At 44.6% G+C, this 25,000-nt stretch overlaps 1 protein-coding gene across 5 annotated transcripts in view; it reads right to left on the reverse strand.

The window, feature by feature from the left end:
- myom1a (myomesin 1a (skelemin)) overlaps positions 1 to 25,000 on the reverse strand; it is a 98,051-nt gene that overhangs the window by 10,909 nt on the left and 62,142 nt on the right. For all 5 annotated transcript variants that reach the window (XR_014391813.1, XM_082973161.1, XM_082973160.1 and 2 more), the window contains 9 exons: positions 24,680 to 24,724; positions 23,352 to 23,488; positions 18,875 to 19,019; positions 18,479 to 18,538; positions 18,307 to 18,374; positions 13,187 to 13,312; positions 9,140 to 9,227; positions 3,106 to 3,144; positions 2,723 to 2,828 (listed from right to left, as the gene is read on the reverse strand). Coding sequence is in view for 4 of the 5 variants with exons in the window: in XM_082973161.1 (XP_082829287.1) it covers positions 2,723 to 2,828; positions 3,106 to 3,144; positions 9,140 to 9,227; positions 13,187 to 13,312; positions 18,307 to 18,374; positions 18,479 to 18,538; positions 18,875 to 19,019; positions 23,352 to 23,488; positions 24,680 to 24,724 (814 nt within the window). In the remaining variant the exon portion in view is untranslated. The remainder of the gene's footprint in view (positions 1 to 2,722; positions 2,829 to 3,105; positions 3,145 to 9,139; positions 9,228 to 13,186; positions 13,313 to 18,306; positions 18,375 to 18,478; positions 18,539 to 18,874; positions 19,020 to 23,351; positions 23,489 to 24,679; positions 24,725 to 25,000) is intronic.

Raw genomic sequence — 25,000 nt, forward strand, 5'->3', positions numbered from 1 at the left:
ACTAGGTAGTACAGTAGGGGGCTATGGAGCCACTAGGAGGTGGAGTAGGGGGCTATGGATACACTAGGTAGTGGAGTAGGGGGCTATGGAGCCACTAGGTAGTGGAGTAGGGGGCTATGGAGCCACTAGGTAGTGGAGTAGGGGGCTATGGAGCCACTAGGTAGTGGAGTAGGGGGCTATGGATACACTAGGTAGTGGAGTAGGGGGCTATGGAGCCACTAGGTAGTGGAGTAGGGGGCTATGGATACACTAGGTAGTGGAGTAGGGGGCTATGGAGCCACTAGGTAGTGGAGTAGGGGGCTATGGATACACTAGGTAGTGGAGTAGGGGGCTATGGAGCCACTAGGTAGTACAGTAGGGGGCTATGGAGCCACTAGGTAGTACAGTAGGGGGCTATGGAGCCACTAGGTAGTGGAGTAGGGGGCTATGGATACACTAGGTAGTGGAGTAGGGGGCTATGGAGCCACTAGGTAGTGGAGTAGGGGGCTATGGAGCCACTAGGTAGTGGAGTAGGGGGCTATGGAGCCACTAGGTAGTGGAGTAGGGGGCTATGGAGCCACTAGGTAGTGGAGTTGGGGGCTATGGAGCCACTAGGTAGTGGAGTAGGGGGCTATGGAGCCACTAGGTAGTGGAGTAGGGGGCTATGGATACACTAGGTAGTGGAGTAGGGGGCTATGGAGCCACTAGGTAGTGGAGTAGGGGACTATGGAGCCACTAGGTAGTGGAGTAGGGAGCTATGGAGCCACTAGGTAGTACAGTAGGGGGCTATGGAGCCACTAGGTAGTGGAGTAGGGGGCTATGGAGCCACTAGGTAGTGGAGTAGGGGGCTATGGATACACTAGGTAGTGGAGTAGGGGGCTATGGAGCCACTAGGTAGTACAGTAGGGGGCTATGGAGCCACTAGGTAGTGGAGTAGGGGGCTATGGAGCCACTAGGTAGTGGAGTAGGGGGCTATGGATACACTAGGTAGTGGAGTAGGGGGCTATGGAGCCACTAGGTAGTACAGTAGGGGGCTATGGAGCCACTAGGAGGTGGAGTAGGGGGCTATGGATACACTAGGTAGTGGAGTAGGGGGCTATGGAGCCACTAGGTAGTGGAGTAGGGGGCTATGGAGCCACTAGGTAGTGGAGTAGGGGGCTATGGAGCCACTAGGTAGTGGAGTAGGGGGCTATGGATACACTAGGTAGTGGAGTAGGGGGCTATGGATACACTAGGTAGTGGAGTAGGGGGCTATGGAGCCACTAGGTAGTACAGTAGGGGGCTATGGAGCCACTAGGTAGTGGAGTAGGGGGCTATGGAGCCACTAGGTAGTGGAGTAGGGGGCTATGGATACACTAGGTAGTGGAGTAGGGGGCTATGGAGCCACTAGGTAGTACAGTAGGGGGCTATGGAGCCACTAGGTAGTACAGTAGGGGGCTATGGAGCCACTAGGTAGTGGAGTAGGGGGCTATGGATACACTAGGTAGTGGAGTAGGGGGCTATGGAGCCACTAGGTAGTGGAGTAGGGGGCTATGGAGCCACTAGGTAGTGGAGTAGGGGGCTATGGAGCCACTAGGTAGTGGAGTAGGGGGCTATGGATACACTAGGTAGTGGAGTAGGGGGCTATGGAGCCACTAGGTAGTGGAGTAGGGGGCTATGGAGCCACTAGGTAGTGGAGTAGGGGGCTATGGAGCCACTAGGTAGTGGAGTAGGGGGCTATGGAGCCACTAGGTAGTGGAGTAGGGGGCTATGGAGCCACTAGGTAGTGGAGTAGGGGGCTATGGAGCCACTAGGTAGTGGAGTTGGGGGCTATGGAGCCACTAGGTAGTGGAGTAGGGGGCTATGGAGCCACTAGGTAGGACAGTGATAGTATTTTCCAGCTCCTCCATGTGGTAGGGTTAGGTATGGTATGTGGTAGGGTTAGGTATGGTATGTGGTAGGGTTAGGTATGGTATGTGGAGGGTTAGGTATGGTATGTGGTAGGGTTAGGTATGGTATGTGGTAGGGTTAGGTATGGTATGTGGTAGGGTTAGGTATGGTATGTGGTAGGGTTAGGTATGGTATGTGGTAGGGTTAGGTATGGTATGTGGAGGGTTAGGTATGGTATGTGGTAGGGTTAGGTATGGTATGTGGTAGGGTTAGGTATGGTATGTGGTAGGGTTAGGTATGGTATGTGGTAGGGTTAGGTATGATATGGGTTAGGTATGGTATGTGGAGGGTTAGGTATGGTATGTGGTAGGGTTAGGTATGGTATGTGGTAGGGTTAGGTATGGTATGTGGTAGGGTTAGGTATGGTATGTGGAGGGTTAGGTATGGTATGTGGAGGGTTAGGTATGGTATGTGGTAGGGTTAGGTATGGTATGTGGTAGGGTTAGGTATGGTATGGGTTAGGTATGGTATGTGGTAGGGTTAGGTATGGTATGTGGAGGGTTAGGTATGGTATGTGGTAGGGTTAGGTATGGTATGTGGAGGGTTAGGTATGGTATGTGGTAGGGTTAGGTATGGTATGTGGAGGGTTAGGTATGGTATGTGGTAGGGTTAGGAATGGTATGTGGTAGGGTTAGGTATGGTATGTGGAGGGTTAGGTATGGTATGTGGTAGGGTTAGGTATGGTATGTGGAGGGTTAGGTATGGTATGTGGTAGGGTTAGGTATGGTATGTGGAGGGTTAGGTATGGTATGTGGAGGGTTAGGTATGGTATGTGGAGGGTTAGGGTAGGGAGACATTGGGTCCAGAATCTTACTTGTGCTGCCAGCCGACTTGGAGGTCCTCCATGTGATAGGTGATCAGGGAGTAGAGGACGATTCCATGTTCTGTACTCTTCACACTGATCTCAGTAGATGAGTTGGCTGGAGGAGACAACGCAGACAGGATAAGAAACTTCATTGTTCATTATTCAATCATATTGTATACTTGAGCAATAAGGAACAACAGTGTGTGGTATAAACTGGTTACCAATGTAATTAGAACAGTACAAATATTTTTGGGGTCATACCCGTGGTATATGGTCTGATATACCACGGCCTTCAGCCAATCAGCATTAAGGGGTCGAACCACCCGGTTTATAGAACACAATGTTCCACATGCTGTGTATCTGTTTAATAACATGTAGATGATGAGACTCACCAATCACCCTGAACAGTTCGTTTAGCACCGTTTGGTAACCTGGAACAGATTACAGTCATTACTAGTAGTCAACCATAGTCACAGTAGTGGACAAAGTTTTACCTTAGAGAGATACATAGGTTGTTCTAGAACACAGTAGAGCCATGACAGAGCTGTTCTAGAACACAGTAGAACACAGTGAAACCATGACAGAGGTTTTGTAAGTCGCTCTGGATAAGAGCGTCTGCTAAATGACTTAAATGTAATGTAAATGTGTTCTAGAACACAGTAGAACACAGTGAAACCATGACAGAGGTGTTCTAGAACATAGTAGAACACAGTGAAACCATGACAGAGGTGTTCTAGAACACAGTAGAGCCATGACAGAGGTGTTCTAGAACACAGTAGAGCCATGACAGAGGTGTTCTAGAACACAGTAGAGCCATGACAGAGGTATTCTAGAACACAGTAGAACACAGTGAAACCATGACAGAGGTGTTCTAGAACACAGTAGAGCCATGGCAAAGGTGTTCTAAGACACAATGGAAACATGACAGAGGTGTTCTAGAACACAGTAGAACACAGTGAAACCATGACAGAGGTGTTCTAGAACACAGTAGAGCCATGACAGAGGTATTCTAGAACACAGTAGAACACAGTGAAACCATGACAGAGGTGTTCCAGAACACAGTAGAGCCATGACAGAGGTGTTCTAGAACACAGTAGAGCCATGACAGAGGTGTTCTAGAACACAGTAGAGCCATGACAGAGGTATTCTAGAACACAGTAGAACACAGTGAAACCATGACAGAGGTGTTCTAGAACACAGTAGAGCCATGGCAAAGGTGTTCTAAGACACAATGGAAACATGACAGAGGTGTTCTAGAACACAGTAGAACACAGTGAAACCATGACAGAGGTGTTCTAGAACATAGTAGAACACAGTGAAACCATGACAGAGGTGTTCTAGAACACAGTAGAGCCATGACAGAGGTGTTCTAGAACACAGTGGTACCTAGCTCTCAAGCTCCAGGCGGCATTCTGCCTTCTCTCTATAGTTTCCAGCCATTAGTTTGCCCATGACTACCTCATGTGAACTACAATCCCGACTCTGTGTTTTAACGTTTAGAAATGTCAATAATCATCGCTTGCGATACTGCTTTTGAAACATATGGCCCTCCAGCCACCCCAGTCATAGACTGTTCTCTCTGCTACCGCACGCCAAGCGGTACCAGAGCGCCAAGTCTAGGTCCAAAAGGCTTCTACCCCCAAGCCATAAGACTCCTGAACATCTAATCAAATGGCCACCCAGACAATTTGCATTGCCCCCCCCCCCCCTCTTTTATGCTGCCGCTACTCTCTGTTATTATCTATGCATAGTCACTTTAATAACTCTACCTACATGTATATATTACCTCTGACTCTGTACCGGTACCCCCTGTATATAGCCTCCACATTGACTCTGTACTGGTACCCCCTGTATATAGCCTCCACATTGACTCTGTACCAGTACCCCCTGTATATAGCCTCCACATTGACTCTGTACCGGTACCCCCTGTATATAGCCTCCACATTGACTCTGTACCGGTACCCCCTGTATATAGCCTCCACATTGACTCTGTACCGGTACCCCCGGTATATAGCCTCCACATTGACTCTGTACCGGTACCCCCTGTATATAGCCTCCACATTGACTCTGTACCGGTACCCCCTGTATATAGCCTCCACATTGACTCTGTACCGGTACCCCCTGTATATAGCCTCCACATTGACTCTGTACCGGTACCCCCTGTATATAGCCTCCACATTGACTCTGTACCGGTACCCCCTGTATATAGCCTCCACATTGACTCTGTACCGGTACCCCCTGTATATAGCCTCCACATTGACTCTGTACCAGTACCCCCTGTATATAGCCTCCACATTGACTCAGTACCGGTACCCCCTGTATATAGCCTCCACATTGACTCAGTACCGGTACCCCCTGTATATAGCCTCCACATTGACTCAGTACCGGTACCCCCTGTATATAGCCTCCACATTGACTCTGTACCGGTACCCCCTGTATATAGCCTCCACATTGACTCTGTACCGGTACCCCCTGTATATAGCCTCCACATTGACTCTGTACCGGTACCCCCTGTATATAGCCTCCACATTGACTCTGTACCGGTACCCCCTGTATATAGCCTCCACATTGACTCTGTACCGGTACCCCCTGTATATAGCCTCCACATTGACTCTGTACCGGTACCCCCTGTATATAGCCTCCACATTGACTCTGTACCGGTACCCCCTGTATATAGCCTCCACATTGACTCTGTACTGGTACCCCCTGTATATAGCCTCCACATTGACTCTGTACTGGTACCCCCTGTATATAGCCTCCACATTGACTCTGTACCGGTACCCCCTGTATATAGCCTCCACATTGACTCTGTACCGGTACCCCCTGTATATAGCCTCCACATTGACTCTGTACCGGTACCCCCTGTATATAGCCTCCACATTGACTCTGTACCGGTACACCCTGTATATAGCCTCCACATTGACTCTGTACCGTAACACCCTGTATATAGCCTCCACATTGTTATTTTATTGCTGCTCTTGAATTATTTGTTACTTTTATTTCTTATTTTTGGGGGGTATTTTTCTTAAAACTGCATTGTTGGTTAAGGGCTTGTAAGTAAGCATTTTACTTTAAGGTCTACACCTGTTGTATTCGGCGCGTGTGACAAATAACATTTGATTTTATGCATCTTTCATCAGTGAGAAAGAATCCTTCATATAAATAAAAAATACACTTACTGTAGCAGTTTTACACAGATCCATACAGCTATGGGGGACCCCATGCTAGAAACTACACTTCCACTATACTTCCAGGGTTACTCTTACACACAGATCCATACAGCTATGGGGGACCCCATGCTAGAAACTACACTTCCACTATACTTCCAGGGTTACTCTTACACACAGATCCATACAGCTATGGGGGACCCCATGCTAGAAACTACACTTCCACTATACTTCCAGGGTTACTCTTACACACAGATCCATACAGCTATGGGGGACCCCATGCTAGAAACTACACTTCCACTATACTTCCAGGGTTACTCTTACACACAGATCCATACAGCTATGGGGGACCCCATGCTAGAAACTACACTTCCACTATACTTCCAGGGTTACTCTTACACACAGATCCATACAGCTATGGGTGTCTCCATCCTAGAAACTACACTTCTGCTATACTTCCAGGGTTACTCTTACACACAGATCCATACAGCTATGGGGGACCCCATGCTAGAAACTACACTTCTGCTATACTTCCAGGGTTACTCTTACACACAGATCCATACAGCTATGGGTGTCTCCATCCTAGAAACTACACTTCTGCTATACTTCCAGGGATACTCTTACACACAGGTGTTGGAGCATGCTAGATAGCATTGTCTTCCGTAAACAAGCACTCTATAATGGAGTTATGGCTGTGTGGGAACCCTAACCCTAATCCCAGAGCTTAATTTGTAAATCGGGAGGTGCTGGAACAAAAAGTTAGCCGGGAGGGGGGCGACCTGGGCGGCTCTGAGGTACCGGAACGCATGAAAAAAAAGCACATCTATAATAGCAGATTTATGTTTTATCCAACAATGTGGTCCGGAGGCGCCGTACAGAAGGTGTGATGCAGAGCCACCGGAGGCTCGTGGAGGCCATATTGAGCTCTGTACTGCGATGCCTTTCGCCTCCCAAATTTTGTAACAATGCGGAGGGCTCAGTATAGTTCTGTATAGCCCCACGTTTACATGATTGGTTGACAGTAAGTGGGGGCGGGAGGTCCTGTATAAACAAAAACTCACTTCCTTGACAACTTACTTCACAACAGCTCTCCTCTGCGAAGTGCAAGAAATATGAATGAACGCCCTGACTTCTGCAGATACCGCATCGCAGTAAATTCTGTACGGCCACTGTAGACGTCGGGTTGACCATGCAGAGCTTTAATAAAGCATTATTTTGGCTTTTGCGTAGTGGAATAGAGCAGTAGAGTAGAGGCGCTTTCAGAAGTTGCACACGTGGGAAATGTTTCGTAGCCTAAGGTCCGGGAAAAACGTGGCCTTTTATAAACTCATTTCATACAATTCTACATAATTTTACATGACTGAATATTTTTTAATACTGCACAAATGATCGAAATGACAGGCTAATTTGACACTAACAAACTGAGATCAATAAAAAACGACTTTGTGTTGAATCCACCAATAGCTTAGGCCTAGGTGTGTGGAGGAGAGACATATTGTACAATATGACGAGGAAATAGTAGTCCTAACAAAGCTTTCCGGTTTCACTGACTCACCCTATGATACACAGCTCACTCACCGGAAATGGCTGATGCGCTTCTGCCAAAAGCTTATATCTCTCTGGTTTTACTTTGTAAAAAAATGCTGTTTGCTCAATAGGCCTATTTGGATAACATAGTTTGGTAGCCTACAGACAGATTAGTCTTCTCTTTTCAGTAGGAGCCATTTGCTTTCCAACTTGTGTTTTCCTGCGATTGTATTTGAAATATTGCAAAAGTCCTGTTTTGGCTGCACGTTGTTCACTGATAAATTTGCCGCACTTTCCCGACTGTAGTCATACCCTGTGATCGGGCTACACACAATAGCCACAGCTAGGCTATTTAAAAATACATGTAAAAAAGAAAAAAAGCTATTGATCCTCTCTGGCTAAATTACAGGCCTACTCCTGGTGTAGTAATCTGAATGATTTCATTTCAGTAACTCAAGTTATGTGAGATATTCAGTTGTGCTTCTCTCTCTCACCACAGCAATGGCCACACACTGATCTGTCTCTAGGCAACAGTGTTACACCACAGCAATGGCCACACACTGGTCTGTTTCTAGGCAACAGTGTTACACCACAGCAATGGCCACACACTGGTCTGTTTCTAGGCAACAGTGTTACACCACAGCAATGGCCACACACTGGTCTGTCTCTAGGCTACAGTGTTGCACAAAGCATAAACCTGGGCCGGCCCAACACCAATCAATTCTTAGAATATCAGGCATATTTTCACATTACGTTTTTTAGAGGGCAGGAGAATTACAGAAGAGGCAACTCGAATTAACACTGATCACTTTTATTGGAATTTTTACATTTTAAACATCATGTCAGGAGAGGTACCAGACCAGGGCAAATGAGTGTCGTACTGAAACAGTCCAAAACAAAGAGCCAGATCCTGTTCCGGCAGGATCCGTCTCAAATGACGCACGGCCTAACCCTATCAAGGTGTGTATCAGTTTAACCTTGAGTTTACTAATTTCTCTCATATGAAATATAAGGTCCTTATGCTTCCAAAACCGTACCGCAAGCGACAAGTGTTAATGTTCAGATTGAGCTTCAGGGCTTTTAGCAAAACTCCCCCATACAGAAGATGATTCAAATAACCAACTCATCTTCAGAGTGATATTTAATCGGCTGTGTAGTGCTAGGGCAAAACCAAAGCACCCAGGGGGGGCCACAGGACTGAGTTTGGGAGACCCTGTTCTAGAACACAGTAGAGCTGTGACAGAGGTGTTCTAGAACACAGTATATACATGACATAGGTTGTTCCAGAACACAGTAGAGCCATGACAGAGGTGTTCTAGAACACAGTAGAGCTGTGACAGAGGTGTTCTAGAACACAGTATATACATGACATAGGTTGTTCCAGAACACAGTAGAGCCATGATAGAGGTGTTCTAGAACACAGTATATACATGACATAGGTTGTTCCAGAACACAGTAGAGCCATGACAGAGGTGTTCTAGAACACAGTAGAGCTGTGACAGAGGTGTTCTAGAACACAGTATATACATGACATAGGTTGTTCCAGAACACAGTAGAGCCATGATAGAGGTGTTCTAGAACACAGTATATACATGACATAGGTTGTTCTAGAACACAGTAGAGCCATGACAGAGGTGTTCTAGAACACAGTAGAGCTGTGACAGAGGTGTTCTAGAACACAGTATATACATGACATAGGTTGTTCTAGAACACAGTAGAGGTGTCTCAGTACCTGCTTCAGTCAGGTTGAACATGCTCTTGTCTTTTCCTCTGGCATCCTTTAGCTTCACCTCGTACACACCTGCATCCTTCTTGGACAACTGGAACAGGGTTAGAGTCAGAGAGTAGGACCGTCAGAGACCTGGAAACACACTCAACCAGCCCTCATCAGTTACAGAGGCAATCTGAGCCTCTGTCCCAAATCACACCCTATTCCCTATACAATCTCATAGTTCTGGCCAAAAGTAATGCCCAAATGTACACTACCTTTCAAAAGTTTGGGGTCACTTAGAAATGTCCTTGTTTTTGAAAGAAAAGCAAAACATTTTGTCCATTAAAATAACATCAAATTGATCAGAAATACAGTGTAGACATTGTTCATGTTGTAAGTGACTATTGTAGCTGGAAACAGCTGATTTTTAATGGAATATCTACATAGGTGTACAGAGGCACATTATCAGCAACCATCACTCCTGTGTTCCAATGGCACGTTGTGTTAGCTAATCCAAGTTTATCATTTTAAAAGGCTAATTGATCATTAGAAAACCCTTTTGCAATTATGTTAGCACAGCTGAAAACTGTTGTCCTGATTAAAGAAGCAGTAAAACTGTCCTTCTTTAGACTAGTTAAGTATCTGGAGCATCAGCATTTGTGGGATCAATTACAGGCTCGAAATGGCCAGAAACAAAGCACTTTCTTTTGAAACTCATCAGTCTATTCTTGTTCTGAGAAAGGAAGGTTATTCCATGCGAGAAATTGCCAAGAAACTGAAGATCTTGTACAACGCTGTTTACTACTTCCTTCACAGAACAGCACAAACTGGCTCTAACCAGAATAGAAAGAGGAGTGGGAGGCCCCGGTGCACAACTGAGCAAGAGGACAAGTACATTAGAGTGTCTAGTTTGAGAAACAGACGCCTCACAAGTCCTCAACTGGCAGCTTCATTAAATAGTACCCGCAAAACACCAGTCTTTTCAGAAGAAAGGTCTTTGTTTCTGGCCATTTTGAGCCTGTAATCGAACCCACAAATTTGATGCTCCAGATACTCAACTAGTCTAAAGAAAGCTAGTTTTAATAAGAACAACAGTTTTCAGTTGTGCTAACATAATTTCAAAAGGGTTTTCTAATGATCAATTAGCCTTTTTAAAATGATCAACTTGGATTAGCTAACACAACGTGCCATTGGAACACAGGAGTGATGGTTGCTGATAATGGGCCTCTGTACGCCTATGTAGATATTCCATTAAAAATCTGCTGTTTCCAGCTACAATAGTAATTTACAACATTAACAATGTCTACGCTGTATTTCTGATCAATTTGATGTTATTTTAATGAACAAAAAATGTGCTTTTCTTTCTAAAACAAGGACATTTCTAAGTGACCCCAAACTTTTGAATGGTAGTGTACATAGGGAATAGGGTGCCATCTGGGATGTGGCCTGAGTTCTGCTAACATAGATAGCAGACAGAATGCAGATCACACAGAGAAACTTGTAGTCCCGAAAAGACAAAGCTTTTCTCCTGCCAAGATGCTGCGAGCTGATAGGTGAACAGACAGTGGCGTGACTTGTGGCTTTAAATAAAGTATCAGTCCAGACGTTGTGTCTTGGTGGTGCCTCCATGACGCCTGCTGTTGCAATTCTCTCCCCAGTCCTCAGATTCAGTGTCTGTTTTAACCACAACCCACTGCGGATTACAAGATAAGCAGGTTAATGTAGCAGCCTATAGCTGCAGCTGTAGCGCCCTCTAGGGGAGTGGTGGTGGAGGTGTACCTCTCGTCTGACCCATGCTCTGGCACTGGCTCCACCCCTCTCTCACACACTGACATCCGAATGGCCATTGTTGCACTTTGAGACTCGGCATTCAATGTGACGATAAGACATTTCTTTGTACCTCCATTATTTTCCCTTAATTTGAACAGAATATCACGTCTAATGCCAATGCATTGGGACTGAATGCAGATCATGTTTTACCTATTGAAACTCAGCTCATGGAACTACCATATATTTATGATATATGGGCATACATGTTGAAGAGTTTGATACTTAAGTGAAACTACATCATAGATATTTGCTACGTTCATAAAGTGAACATAAGGTTTACAGCAGGGCTGTCCAACCCTCTTCCTGGAGATCTACTGTCCTGTAGGTTTACAGTCCAGCCCTAATTTAGCATATCTGATTCAGCTAGTTAATGTCTTTTTGAGCAGCTAATTAGTAGAATCAGGTGTGTTAATTAAATTAGGGTTGGACTGAAAACCCACAGGATGGTAGATCTCCAGGAAGAGGGTTGGACTGAAAACCCACAGTACGGTAGATCTCCAGGAAGAGGGTTGGGCTTTAAACCCACAGGACGGTAGATCTCCAGGAAGAGGGTTGGACTGAAAACCTACAGGACGGTAGATCTCCAGGAAGAGGGTTGGACTGAAAACCCACAGGACGGTAGATCTCCAGGGAGAGGATTGGACTGAAAACCCACAGGACGGTAGATCTCCAGGAAGAGGGTTGGACTGAAAACCCACAGGATGGTAGATCTCCAGGAAGAGGGTTGGACTGAAAACCCACAGGACGGTAGATCTCCAGGAAGAGGGTTGGGCTTTAAACCCACAGGATGGTAGATCTCCAGGAAGAGGGTTGGGCTTTAAACCCACAGGATGGTAGATCTCCAGGAAGAGGGTTGGACTGAAAACCCACAGGACGGTAGATCTCCAGGAAGAGGGTTGGGCTTTAAACCCACAGGATGGTAGATCTCCAGGAAGAGGGTTGGGCTTTAAACCCACAGGATGGTAGATCGGTAGAGGGTTGGGCTGATAACCCACAGGACGGTAGATCTCCAGGAAGAGGGTTTGGGCTGATAACCCACAGGACGGTAGATCTCCAGGAAGAGGGTTGGACTGAAAACCTACAGGACAGTAGATCTCCAGGAAGAGGGTTGGGCTTTAAACCCACAGGACAGTAGATCGGTAGAGGGTTGGGCTGATAACCCACAGGACGGTAGATCTCCAGGAAGAGGATTGGACTGAAAACCTACAGGACAGTAGATCTCCAGGAAGAGGGTTGGGCTTTAAACCCACAGGACGGTAGATCTCCAGGAAGAGGGTTGGACTGTAAACCCACAGGACGGTAGATCAGTAGAGGGTTGGACTGTAAACCCACAGGACGGTAGATCTCCAGGAAGAGGGTTGGACTGAAAACCCACAGGACGGTAGATCTCCAGGAAGAGGGTTGGGCTTTAAACCCACAGGACGGTAGATCTCCAGGAAGAGGGTTGGACTGAAAACCCACAGGACGGTAGATCTCCAGGAAGAGGGTTGGGCTGATAACCCACAGGACGGTAGATCTCCAGGAAGAGGGTTGGACTGTAAACCCACAGGACGGTAGATCTCCAGGAAGAGGGTTGGACTGTAAACCCACAGGACGGTAGATCTCCAGGAAGAGTGTTGGACTGAAAACCCACAGGACGGTAGATCTCCAGGAAGAGGGTTGGACAGCCCTGGTTTAAACATTAGTGTCATAATAAAATAGCTATTTTTTTGGAAGCATCACCAAACAGCACATGCTCACATCTAATATACTGAGAGTGACAACCATAGACATCAGTCCTATTATTCCAACTATCTGCTGACTGACAGCGTACGAGTGTCTGGTATGACATGATATAAGCAAAATGTCATCATGTAAGAGTCTGTGTGTCAGGGAGGGACAGTATAGTAAGCTGTAAATGTAGGCCGTTAGCATACAGTAGTTATGGTAGGCGTTAGACTGATAGCATATTGTATAGCGTAGCATAGCTGGGTTAGAAGCAAATGTTAACTGAACCCTTCACAACACCAGACCTGGGTTAAATACATAGCCTGTTGGATGGCAAATACTTGAGCTTTGATACATTTAGCTTGACCAGCATGCAGGGCAGGTGGAGCTTGCACATTAGTTCTATTATACAGACAAGCTACATCAGAGGCACCTTGAGTAGTTTGGAAGTAGAGGACATTATGTGACCCAGGTCTTCTCCACCGTCTGTCCACCCCCCCCCCCCCCTCCCCCCCACTGCAACTTCCTGACCTTTCCAATGTTGAAGATCAACACTACGTCCTTCATCTCAATCTTCTTGTAATCAGCATCATCCTCTTCAATCTCCATTCCGTCTTTGTACCATCTGATCTCTGTCTCTGGCCTGATGTTTCCTATCTACAGGGAGAGACACACAGAGACACCGTCAGCTTAATAGACCCCCGATCTAAATAGCACAAATCCATCAGTTTCAGATAAAGATATCGGTCTTTTTGCATGGGTTGCATCTCAATCCACCACATCCTCTGATGTCGGAGGAAGGTGGCAGAGCTACAGAGCTACAGTGGGGTTCATCAGACTAGGAGACATCCCATCTGTGGTGAAAGGTTACAGAGCTACAGTGGTGTTCATCAGACTAGGAGACATCCCGAAAATCGGTCTTCTCATGAAAACGTCTGTATGACCCCACCATCGAAAGCTGAGACTCTCACGAACATGTCGGTTGTTTTGTATTTGTATTTATTATGGATCCCCATTAGTTCCTGCCAAGGCAGCGGCTACTCTTCCTGGGGTTTATTATGGATCCCCATTAGTTCCTGCCAAGGCAGCGGCTACTCTTCCTGGGGTTTATTATGGATCCCCATTAGTTCCTGCCAAGGCAGCGGCTACTCTTCCTGGGGTTTATTATGGATCCCCATTAGTTCCTGTCAAGGCAGCAGCTACTCTTCCTGGGGTTTATTATGGATCCCCATTAGTTCCTGTCAAGGCAGCAGCTACTCTTTCTGGAGTCCAGCAAAAATAAGGCAGTTATAATTTGAAAAACATTACAATACATTCACAATAGATTTCAATGCTGGGGATGATTAGGTGGCCATGATGGTATGAGGGCCAGAATTTAGCCAGGACACCAGGGTTAACACAGCTACTCTTACAATAAGTGCTATGGGATCTTTAGTGATCACAGTGTCAGGACACCGTTTAAGGGTTCTGTCTGTAACAGTAGGGTTCTATCTGTGATGGTAAGGATCTATAATATATATGTTTTATAGTGTAAGGTTTTTATCTTCTAACCATTCTGTTATAGATAGAACCCTAACATCATAGATAGAACCTTACCACAGTAAAAAAAACTTTCTGTTATAGATCCTAACCGTCATAGATGGAACCTCACCGTCACAGATAGAACCTTAACGTCATCTATGATGGTAGGGTTCCATGATGGCTCAAGAAGATAGGGTTCTATCAATGACGATATGGTTCTATGAAAGATCAAATCAAGGTTCTATCTATGATGTTAAGGTTCAATATATGACGGTAGGGTTCTCTCTATGATGGTAGGGTTCAATGATGGATCAAGACGGTAGGGTTGTATCTATGATGGTAAGGATCTATGCCTCTAGGGTTCTGTCTATGATGGTAAGGTTCTATGTATGCTGTTAGAGTTCTATCTGTGAAGGTAAGGTTCTATCAATGACAGTGGTTCTATGAAAGATCAAGACAAGGTGAAGTTATATCTGTGACTAAGGTTTTGTCTATGACGGTAGGGTTCTATTTTTGATGGTAGGGTTCTATCTGTTACTCTAGGGTCTTATCTATGATGGTAGGGTTCTGTCTATGATGATGGGTTCTATCTATGATGGTAATGATCTTTTACTCTAGGGTTCTAGCTATGATGCTCAAATTCTATCTGTGATGGTAGGGTTCTATGTATTATGTTAGGGTTCTGTCTGTGAAGGTAAGGTTCTATGAAAGCTCAAGACAAGGTGAAGTTATATCTGTGACTAAGGTTTTTGTCTATGACGGTGGGGTTCTATCTGTGATGTTAAGGCTCTATTTTCGATGGTAGGGTTCTATCTATTACTCTAGGGTCCTATCTGATGGTAAGGTTCTATCTGTGATGGTAGGGTTCTATGTATTATGTTAGGGTTCTATCTGTGAAGGTAAGGTTCTATGAAAGATCAAGACAAGGTGAAGTTATATCCGTGACTAAGGTTTTCGTATGCACTGTATAAGCTTAACATCATAGATATAACGGTGGTAAGGATTCTATGATGGTAGGGTTCTATCTAAGATGAGCTAAAACATCTATGATGGTAGGGTTCTTTCTGTTATAGGTAGAATCTTATCGTCATAGATACAATCCCTTCAGAATGTATTCACACCCCTTGACTTTTTCCACATTTTCTTGTGTTACAGCCTCAATTTAAAATAGATTAAATTCAGATTTGGGGTCCCTGCCCTACACACAAAGAGAAATTAGGTTTTGTATTTTTTTCACATTTTTACAAATTAATAAAAAATGTAAATGTTTAAATGGCTTGATTCAATAAGTAGTCAACCCCTTTGTAAAGTTGAGCCTAAATAAGTTCAGGAGTCAACATTTGCTTGGACTCACTATGTGCAATGATAGTGTTTAACATGCTTTTTGAATGACTACCTCTGTAACCCACACATACAATTATCTGTAAGGTCCCTCAGTCTAGCAGTGAATTTCAAACACAGATTCAATCACAAAGACCAGGGATGTTTTCCAAAGCCTCGCAAAGAAGGGCACCACTTGGTAGATGGGTAAAAAAAAAATCTGACATTGAATATCCCTTTGAGCATGCTGAAGTTATTAATTACATTACAATGAATAGAGCTGTCCTTCCTAACTCAGTTGCTGGAGAGGAAGGAAAACCACTCAGGGATTTCACCATGTGGCCAATGGTTACAGAGTTACAGAGTTTAATGGCTGTGACAGGAGAAAACTGAGGATGGGTCAACAAGATTGTAGTTACTCCACAATACTAACCTAACTGACCAAGTGAAAAGGAGCTTGTACAGGATAAAAATATAAAAAATTCTGTATCCTGTTTGCAACAAGGCATTAAAGTAATACAGCAAAAAAATGTGGCAAAGCAATTAACTTTTTGTCATGAATACAAAGTGTTATGTTTGGGACAAACCAAATGCAACATATTACTGAGTACCACTCTCCATATTTTCAAGCATAGTGGTGGCTGCATCATGTTATGGGTATGCTTGTGTTCGTTAAAGACGTGGGAGTTTTTTTATGATAAAACAGAAACGGAATGCAGCTAAGCACAGGCAAAACCCTAGAGGAAAACCTGGTTCAGTCTGCTTTCCACCAGACACTGGGAGATGAATTCACCTTTCAGCAGGACAATAACCAAAAATCTATACAAGGCAAAATCTACACTGGAGTTGCTCCAAAGTGGTCGATTTACAGTTTTGAATTAATCCTACTAAAATAATCTAAGGCAAGACCTGAAAATGGTTGTCTAGCAATGACCAACAACCAATTTGACAGAGCTTGAAGAATTTTGAAAATCAATAAGTGGCAAATGTTGCACAATCCAGGTGTGGAAAGGTCTTAGAGACTTACCCAGACAGACTCACAGCTGTAATCCCTGCCGAAACTGCTTCTACAAAGTATTAACTCAGGGTTGTGTATACTAATTTAAATGAGATATTTCTGTATTTCATTTTCAATACATTTTACTGTCATAGATAGAACCTTACCATCATAGATAGAACCTTGCCATCAAAGATAGAACCTTACCATCAAAGATAGAACCTTACCATCATAAATAGAACCTTACCATCATAAACAGAACCTTAGCATCATAAACAGAACCTTACCATCATAAATAGAACCGTACCATCATAAATAGAACCGTATCGTCATAGAACCTTTATGTTATGTATATAACCCAGATTTCATAGATAGAACCTATCTATGACTGTAAGGTTCTTACTATCATATAACTGTCCTGTTATAGATAGAAGCCTACCATCATAGATAGAACCCTAGTCATAGATAGAACCCTAGTCATAGATAGAACCCTAGTCATAGATAGAACCCTAGTCATAGATGGAACCCTAGTCATAGATAGATCTTACCATCATACAGTACCAGTCAAAAGTTAGGACACACCGATTCATTCCAGGGTTTTTCTTTATTTTTACTATGTTGGAAAAGCATATTTTCTACATTGTAGAATAACAGTGAAGACATCAAAACTATGAAATAACACATATGGAATCATGTAGTCACCAAAAAAGTGTTAAACAAATGAGAATATATTTAAGATTCTTCAAAGTAGCCATCCTTTGCCTTGATTACAGCTTTGCACACTCTTGGCATTTTCTCAAGCAGCATCATGAGGAATGCTTTTCCAACATAGTAAAAATAAAGAAAAACCCTGGAATTAATAGGTGTGTCCTAACTTTTGAATGGTACTGTATATAGAACCTTACCGCCATAGATAGAACCCTACCGCCATAGATAGAACCCTACCGCCATAGATAGAACCCTACCGTCATAGATAGAACCCTACCGTCATAGATAGAACCTTACCGCCATAGATAGAACCCTGCCGCCATAGATAGAACCCTACCGCCATAGATCGAACCCTACCGTCATAGATAGAACCTTACCGCCATAGATAGAACCCTGCTGCCATAGATAGAACCCTACCGCCATAGATAGAACCCTACCGCCATAGATAGAACCCTACCGCCATAGAACCCTACCGCCATAGATAGAACCCTACCATCATAGATAGAACCCTACCGCCATAGATAGAACCCTACCACCATAGATAGAACCCTACCGCCATAGATAGAACCCTACCGTCATAGATAGAACCTTACCGCCATAGATAGAACCCTGCCACCATAGATAGAACCCTACCGCCATAGATAGAACCCTACCGTCATAGATAGAACCTTACCGCCATAGATAGAACCCTGCCGCCGTAGATAGAACTCTACCGCCGTAGATAGAACCCTACCGCCGTAGATAGAACCCTACTGCCGTAGATAGAACCCTACCGCCGTAGATAGAACCCTACCGTCGTAGATAGAACCCTGCCGTCGTAGATAGAACCCTGCCGTCATAGATAGAACCCTGCCGTCATAGATAGAACCCTGCCGTCATAGATAGAACCTTGCCGTCATAGATAGAACCTTGCCGCCATAGATAGAACCTTGCCGCCATAGATAGAACCCTACCGCCATAGATAGAACCCTACCGCCATAGATAGAACCTTACCGCCATAGATAGAACCTTACCGCCATAGATAGAACCCTACCGTCATAGATAGAACCCTGCCGTCATAGATAGAACCTTACCGCCATAGAACCTTTCTGTTATAGAACCTTACCGTGGCCTTCAGCAGCACGTTGCATTCTGGGGTAACCTGGAAACCAAGGTAGTCCACGAAGTGAGGACCTGAGAAAGACAACAGAGTTAATACCGCTACTGGACAGCACTCTGCAGCAGCATAATATCAATCATCTAACAACATGATATGTGCAAAACAATATATTCCACACCTTGTCTTCTGATCCATTCAGCATGTTCAAACTCAGACTTTTTCTGGAGCTCTCTGAACTCTGGAGAAGAAGTTACACATAATAAACAAATATAATAATAATAATAATATAATAATAAATAAAAGTAAATAAATAATAAACAGTTGTCAGAATAGGAACCTATAGGAACACGGCCATATTTCACCACTACAACACTCCTCCCAGACAGTTGTCAGAATAGGAACCTACACTACACCAAAGCCATCAGATGAACATGCAGTTTGAGTCTAAACACTACTGGTCGTCTCCTGCCCCCTAGAGGACACAACATGTCACTGCTATCAGAGCCACACCCGTAGGGATGGTGACCGAACCCCTGTGGTGGCAGTCATGGTAACAGGTGGAGTGTGGCCTTACCTTCTCCAATCAGCACCAGGCTGGTGGACCCCTTGGCCTTCCCATCCACGAGGTTAAAGGTGAATGTTCCCTCGTCGGTGACCGCGAGAGAGTCCATGAACATCTCAATGATGCCTGAGTTCTTGTCAAAGTTCATTTGGTATTTCTAGAGGAGGGAAATGTGACACAGAAATCTACATGTGAGAACATGCTCGCTTGGGAGTGTTCTTACAAGTGTGTATATATATATATATCTCACCAAAGCCCCATATACTACCCACCACTGCGACCTGTACGCTCTCGTTGGCTGGCCTTCGCTTCATAATCGTCGCCAAACCCACTGGCTCCAGGTCATCTACAAGACCCTGGTAGGTAAAGTCCCCCCTTATCTCAGCTCGCTGGTCACCATAGCAGCACCCACCTGTAGCACACGCTCCAGCAGGTATATCTCTCTGGTTACCCCCAAAGCCAATTCCTCCTTTGGTTGCCTTTCCTTCCAGTTCTCTGCTGCCAATGACTGGAACGAACTACAAAAATCTCTGAAGCTGGAGACTCATATCTCCCTCACTAGCTTTAAGCACCAGCTATCAGAGCAGCTCACAGATCACTGCACCTGTACATAGCCCATCTATAATTTAGCCCAAACTACTACCTCTTCCCCTACTGTATTTATTTATTTTGCTCCTTTGCACCCCATTATTTCTATTTCTACTTTGCACTTTCTTCCACTACAAATCTACCATTCCAGTGTTTTACTTGCTATATTGTATTTACTTTGCCACCATGGCCTTTATTGCCTTTACCTCCCTTATCTCACCTCATTTGCTCACATTGTATATAGACTTATTTTTCTACTGTATTATTGACTGTATGTTTGTTTTATTCCATGTGTAACTCTGTGTTTTTGTATGTTGTCGAACTGCTTTGCTTTATCTTGGCCAGGTCGCAGTTGTAAATGAGAACTTGTTCTCAACTTGCCTACCTGGTTAAATAAAGGTGAAATAAAAATAAAATAAATATGTGTGTGTGTGTGTTCTGATTGAGGTGTGTGTGTGTGTGTGTGTGTGTGTGTGTGTGTGTGTGTGTGTGTGTGTATTCTGACCATAATGTGTGTGTGTGTGTGCGTGTGTTCTGATTGAGATGTGTGTGTGAGCAGGGGCGGAAATCCCGGGGGGGACGGGGGGGACACGACCCCCCCATCCTGGGAAAAATATGATTTGTCCCCCCCAATATATCACTGAAACATAACTATGTAATTTAAATAATTTTAATAATACGCAATGAAAGCAATTGTGCTGATTATAGACACTTAATAGCTCGTTTTTAAGTTTCAAAAGATTGCGACCCCCCCACCCTTTGCCTCCCAATGGTTTGATCCACTGCCAGTTCCTTAGCTTGCTAGGTAACAGAGAGGTCGTATCTACTGTCTGAAAGGCACTCAATGCACGTAACTGACGTGAGGTTAATCCAGTCAATCGCGCACACACACTAGCTGAATATGCAGAGCTAGCGCGCAAATATTAACTCTTAAGCTAGCTAGTACCTATTCCATTTATGTGGCGTCGTCAAAGATGGAATCTTTGCTATCGTCAATTTATTCCAAGATCAGCATGCAGATGATGTAAGTTAGTGCTTCAAAGTCCCTGTGATGAGGTTAGCGATAAACTGAAATCCAAACTGAACAGAACTACACTCTCTTCTACCATTGTCTTAAATATATTTAATGGTCTCGTTGCAAATGCTAAATTGTCGCAAGGGAAGTTTTATTTATTTATTTTATTTCACCTTTATTTAACCCGGGTAGCAAAGATTATAGCAAACACCACTGAAACTGAATTGGTGCTCGCTAGCTTTGCAAATTCAGCTATTGTTGGAAGCCAGCCAATATGAAACAAACTATTAAAATTACAAAAGGTTGCAGCATATGTTGTGTAAATGGTGAACTCATACAGCTGTCAACTCTTGTCATTTTAATCCGTTTCACATTTGCTAGCTACCTTTTAGATCGAAGCCCAAATAGAATGATTGAAGATGATAGAAGCCCATCTCCTACTGTAAATAACCTACACACTGTGTGTGTAGCCAGCCAGCCAGCCAGCCAGGTAGAAAAATGGCAGAAAAATAAAAGACGGACATCAGAGTATTTTTCAATACACCAAAACGCATAGTAAGAACCCTAGTAGCCTAATATCTCAAAGACTAGTTGATAAAATGTTCATAAGAAAGAAATGAAATTCTAATGGAAATGTTTCACAATGATGTCATTAGGCAGAGCAGGCAACAGATGGCACACAGACAGCAGAGTTGGGGACAGATATGCAGGGACAGACTGGCAGAGACAGGGAGTCTCAGGTAAGTTTGTTGAGTCTTTGTTTGGCAACATTATGAAAGGTTCTCAATTTTTTTGACGTGTAAAATAGGAACATAATTGGAAAATGCCATGGATACCCCCACTCTCAACTTAAACTGGTGACTGAACTAAGATTTGTTAACGTGTTAGGGCTAGGGGGCAGTATTTGCACGGCTGGATAAAAAAAATGTACCTGATTTAATCTGGTTACTAATCCTACCCAGTAACTAGAATATGCATATACTTATTATATATGGATAGAAAACACTCTAAAGTTTCTAAAACTGTTTGAATGGTGTCTGTGAGTATAACAGAACTCATTTGGCAGGCAAAACCCTGAGACATTTTCTGACAGGAAGTGGATACCTGATGTGTTGTATTAACTTTAAACCTATGCCATTGAAAAACACAGGGGCTGAGGAATATTTTGGCACTTCCTATTGCTTCCACTAGATGTCACCAGCCTTTACAAAGTGTTTTGAGTCTTCTGGAGGGAGATCTGACCGAACAAGAGCCATGGAACGATGATGGCCCATTAGACACCTGGCGCGCGAGTTCATGTTGGGTACCCTCGTTCCAATACGTTATAAAAGAGAATGCATTCGTCCACCTTGAATATTATTCATGTTCTGGTTAAAAAAGGCCCTAATGATTTATGCTATACAACGTTTGACATGTTTGAACGAACGTAAATATATTTTTTCCCCTCGTTCATGAAGTGAAGTCCGGCGGGCTTAGATCATGTGCTAACAAGACGGAGATTTTTGGACATAAATGATGAGCTTTTTTGAACAAAACTACATTCGTTATGGACCTGTGATACCTGGAAGTGACATCTGATGAAGAGAATCAAAGGTAATGGATTATTTACATAGTATTTTCGATTTTAGATCTCCCCAACATGACGACTAGTCTGTATCGCAACGCGTATTTTTCTGGGCGCAGTGCTCAGATTATTGCAAAGTGTGATTTCCCAGTAAGGTTATTTTTAAATCTGGCAAGTTGATTGCGTTCAAGAGATGTAAATCTATAATTCTTTAAATGACAATATAATATTTTACCAATGTTTTCTAATTTTAATTATTTAATTTGTGATGCTGACTTGACTGCCGGTTATTGGAGGGAAACGATTTCCTCAACATCAATGCCATAGTAAAACGCTGTTTTTGGATATAAATATGAACTTGATAGAACTAAAAATGCATGCATTGTCTAACATAATGTCCTAGGAGTGTCATCTGATGGAGATTGTAAAAGGTTAGTGCATCATTTTAGCTGGTTTTATGGTTTTGGTGACCCTGTCTTTGAATTGACAAAACATTACACACAACTCTTGTAAATGTACTGTCCTAACATACTCTAAATTTATGCTTTTGCCGTAAAACCTTTTTGAAATCGTAAAACGTGGTTAGATTAAGGAGATGTTTATCTTTCAAAGGGTGTAAAATAGTTGTATGTTTGAAAAATTTGAATTTTGACATTTATTTGGATTCAAATTTGCCGCTCTTGAAATGCACCTGCTGTTGATGGAGTGCACCACGGGGGGGACGCCTGCGTCCCACCTAGCCCATAGAGGTTAAAGGCAATGGTATTGCTGTTGTGATTAGTTGTGTAGTTTTGGGTACCGGTAGTTAGGAGTACGGCAAACACCTCATTTCTTTGGTTCCTCAATATACATTTACCATATTACAATGTAGGCTATGTGTTACAGCACTACTTTTGGTGTCCCCCTCAGGAATTGCTCTTGAGAAAATTTAATGTAATTGTCCCCTCCAAAGTTGATATCAGATTTTCGCCCCTGTGTGTGAGTGTGTGTGTTCTGATCATAATGTGTGTGTGAGTGTGTTCTGATTGAGATGTGTGTGTGTGTGTGTGTGTATTCTGACCATAATGTGTGAGTGAGTGTATTCTGACCATAATGTGTGTGTGAGTGTGTTCTGATTGAGATGTGTGTGTGCGTGTGTGTGTGTGTGTGTATTCTGACCATAATGTGTGCGTGTGTTCTGATTGAGATGTGTGTGTGTGTGTGTGTGTGTGTGTGTGTGTGTGTGTGTGTGTGTGTGTGTGTGTGTGTGTGTGTGTGTGTGTGTATTCTGACCATAATGTGTGTGTGAGTGTGTTTTCTGACTGTGATGTTTGTTTCCTCACCTCTCCGTTCTCTACGATCACATCGTTAAAGACATAGTCCACATGGCAGCCAGCGGTGAACTTCTCAACCTGGGTCCAAAACCTCACACGACCCTTCTCCAGGAGCTCCATGGCCATCTGAGTCTTGAAGGGAATGACTGGGGAGGAGGAGAGACAAGGGGACAGTCAGAACAGAGTGAGAAGAGAGACAGAGTGAGGGGTGGAGATACAGTGAGACAGCGTCAGAACAGAGTGAAGGAGGAGAGACCGGGGGACAGAGTGAGAGGAGGAGGGACATGGGGACAGAGTGAGAGGAGGAGAGACCGGGGGACAGAGTGAGAGGAGGAGAGACAGGGGGACAGCATCAGAACAGAGTGAGAGGAGGAGGGACATGGGGACAGAGTGAGAGAAGGAGGGACATGGGGACAGAGTGAAGGAGGAGAGACATGGGGACAGAGTGAAGGAGGAGAGACATGGGGACAGAGTGAGAGGAGGAGAGACATGGGGACAGAGTGAGAGGAGGAGGGACCGGGGGACAGAGTGAGAGAAGGAGGGACATGGGGACAAAGTGAAGGAGGAGAGACATGGGGACAGAGTGAAGGAGGAGAGACCGGGGGACAGAGTGAGAACAGAGTGAGAGGAGGAGAGACAGGGGGACACAGTGAGAGGAGGAGAGACCGGGGGACAGAGTGAGAGGAGGAGAGACAGGGGGACAGAGTGAGAGGAGGAGGGACAGGGGGACAGAGTGAAGGAGGAGGGACATGGGGACAGAGTGAGAGGAGGAGAGACCGGGGGACAGAGTGAGAGGAGGAGAGACAGGGGGACAGAGTGAGAGGAGGAGAGACAGGGGGACAGAGTGAGAGGAGGAGAGACCGGGGGACAGAGTGAAGGAGGAGGGACATGGGGACAGAGTGAGAGGAGGAGAGACAGGGGGACAGAATGAGAGGAGGAGGGACATGGGGACAGAGTGAGAGGAGGAGAGACAGGGGGACAGAGTGAGAGGAGGAGGGACATGGGGACAGAGTGAGAGGAGGAGGGACCGAGGGACAGAGTGAAGGAGGAGGGACATGGGGACAGAGTGAGAGGAGGAGGGACCGGGGGACAGAATGAGAGGAGGAGGGACATGGGGACAGAGTGAGAGGAGGAGAGACAGGGGGACAGAGTGAAGGAGGAGGGACATGGGGACAGAGTGAGAGGAGGAGGGACCGAGGGACAGAGTGAGAGGAGGAGAGACAGGGGGACAGAGTTAGAACAGACTGGGAGGAGAGACTACTGTATAGCTCTGGAGAGGAGACGGTCTAGATCAGAATAGTGTAGCACAGGAATGCTGGGTAATGACGAATACTCACTGGGGAACTTGTGATCGTGGCTGATGTCCAGCAGACGCTTCAGACCTGTCAATCAACAACAACATTGGTGACTACCACGACTGTCAGCATCTCTTTCACACCTCCACCCCCTCCCTCTAATTTTAACACCTCCACTCCCTCCTCTCCTTACCCCCTCCCTCTATTTTTCACACCATACCAAACACAATCCTATACTGTCATTTCTCTCCTGTTTCTTCCTCTCTGACACACCAACAGACAGGAACGAGGTCATAATCGTGAGACGACAGATTGTGTCCAGTCAGGGTTTACATCATTTGTTTTCCGTCTGTTTTCTACAGA

The sequence above is a fragment of the Salmo salar genome, chromosome 03 (assembly GCF_965601325.2).
Source record: "Salmo salar chromosome 03, fSalSal1, whole genome shotgun sequence".
Classification (NCBI taxonomy): domain Eukaryota; kingdom Metazoa; phylum Chordata; class Actinopteri; order Salmoniformes; family Salmonidae; genus Salmo; species Salmo salar.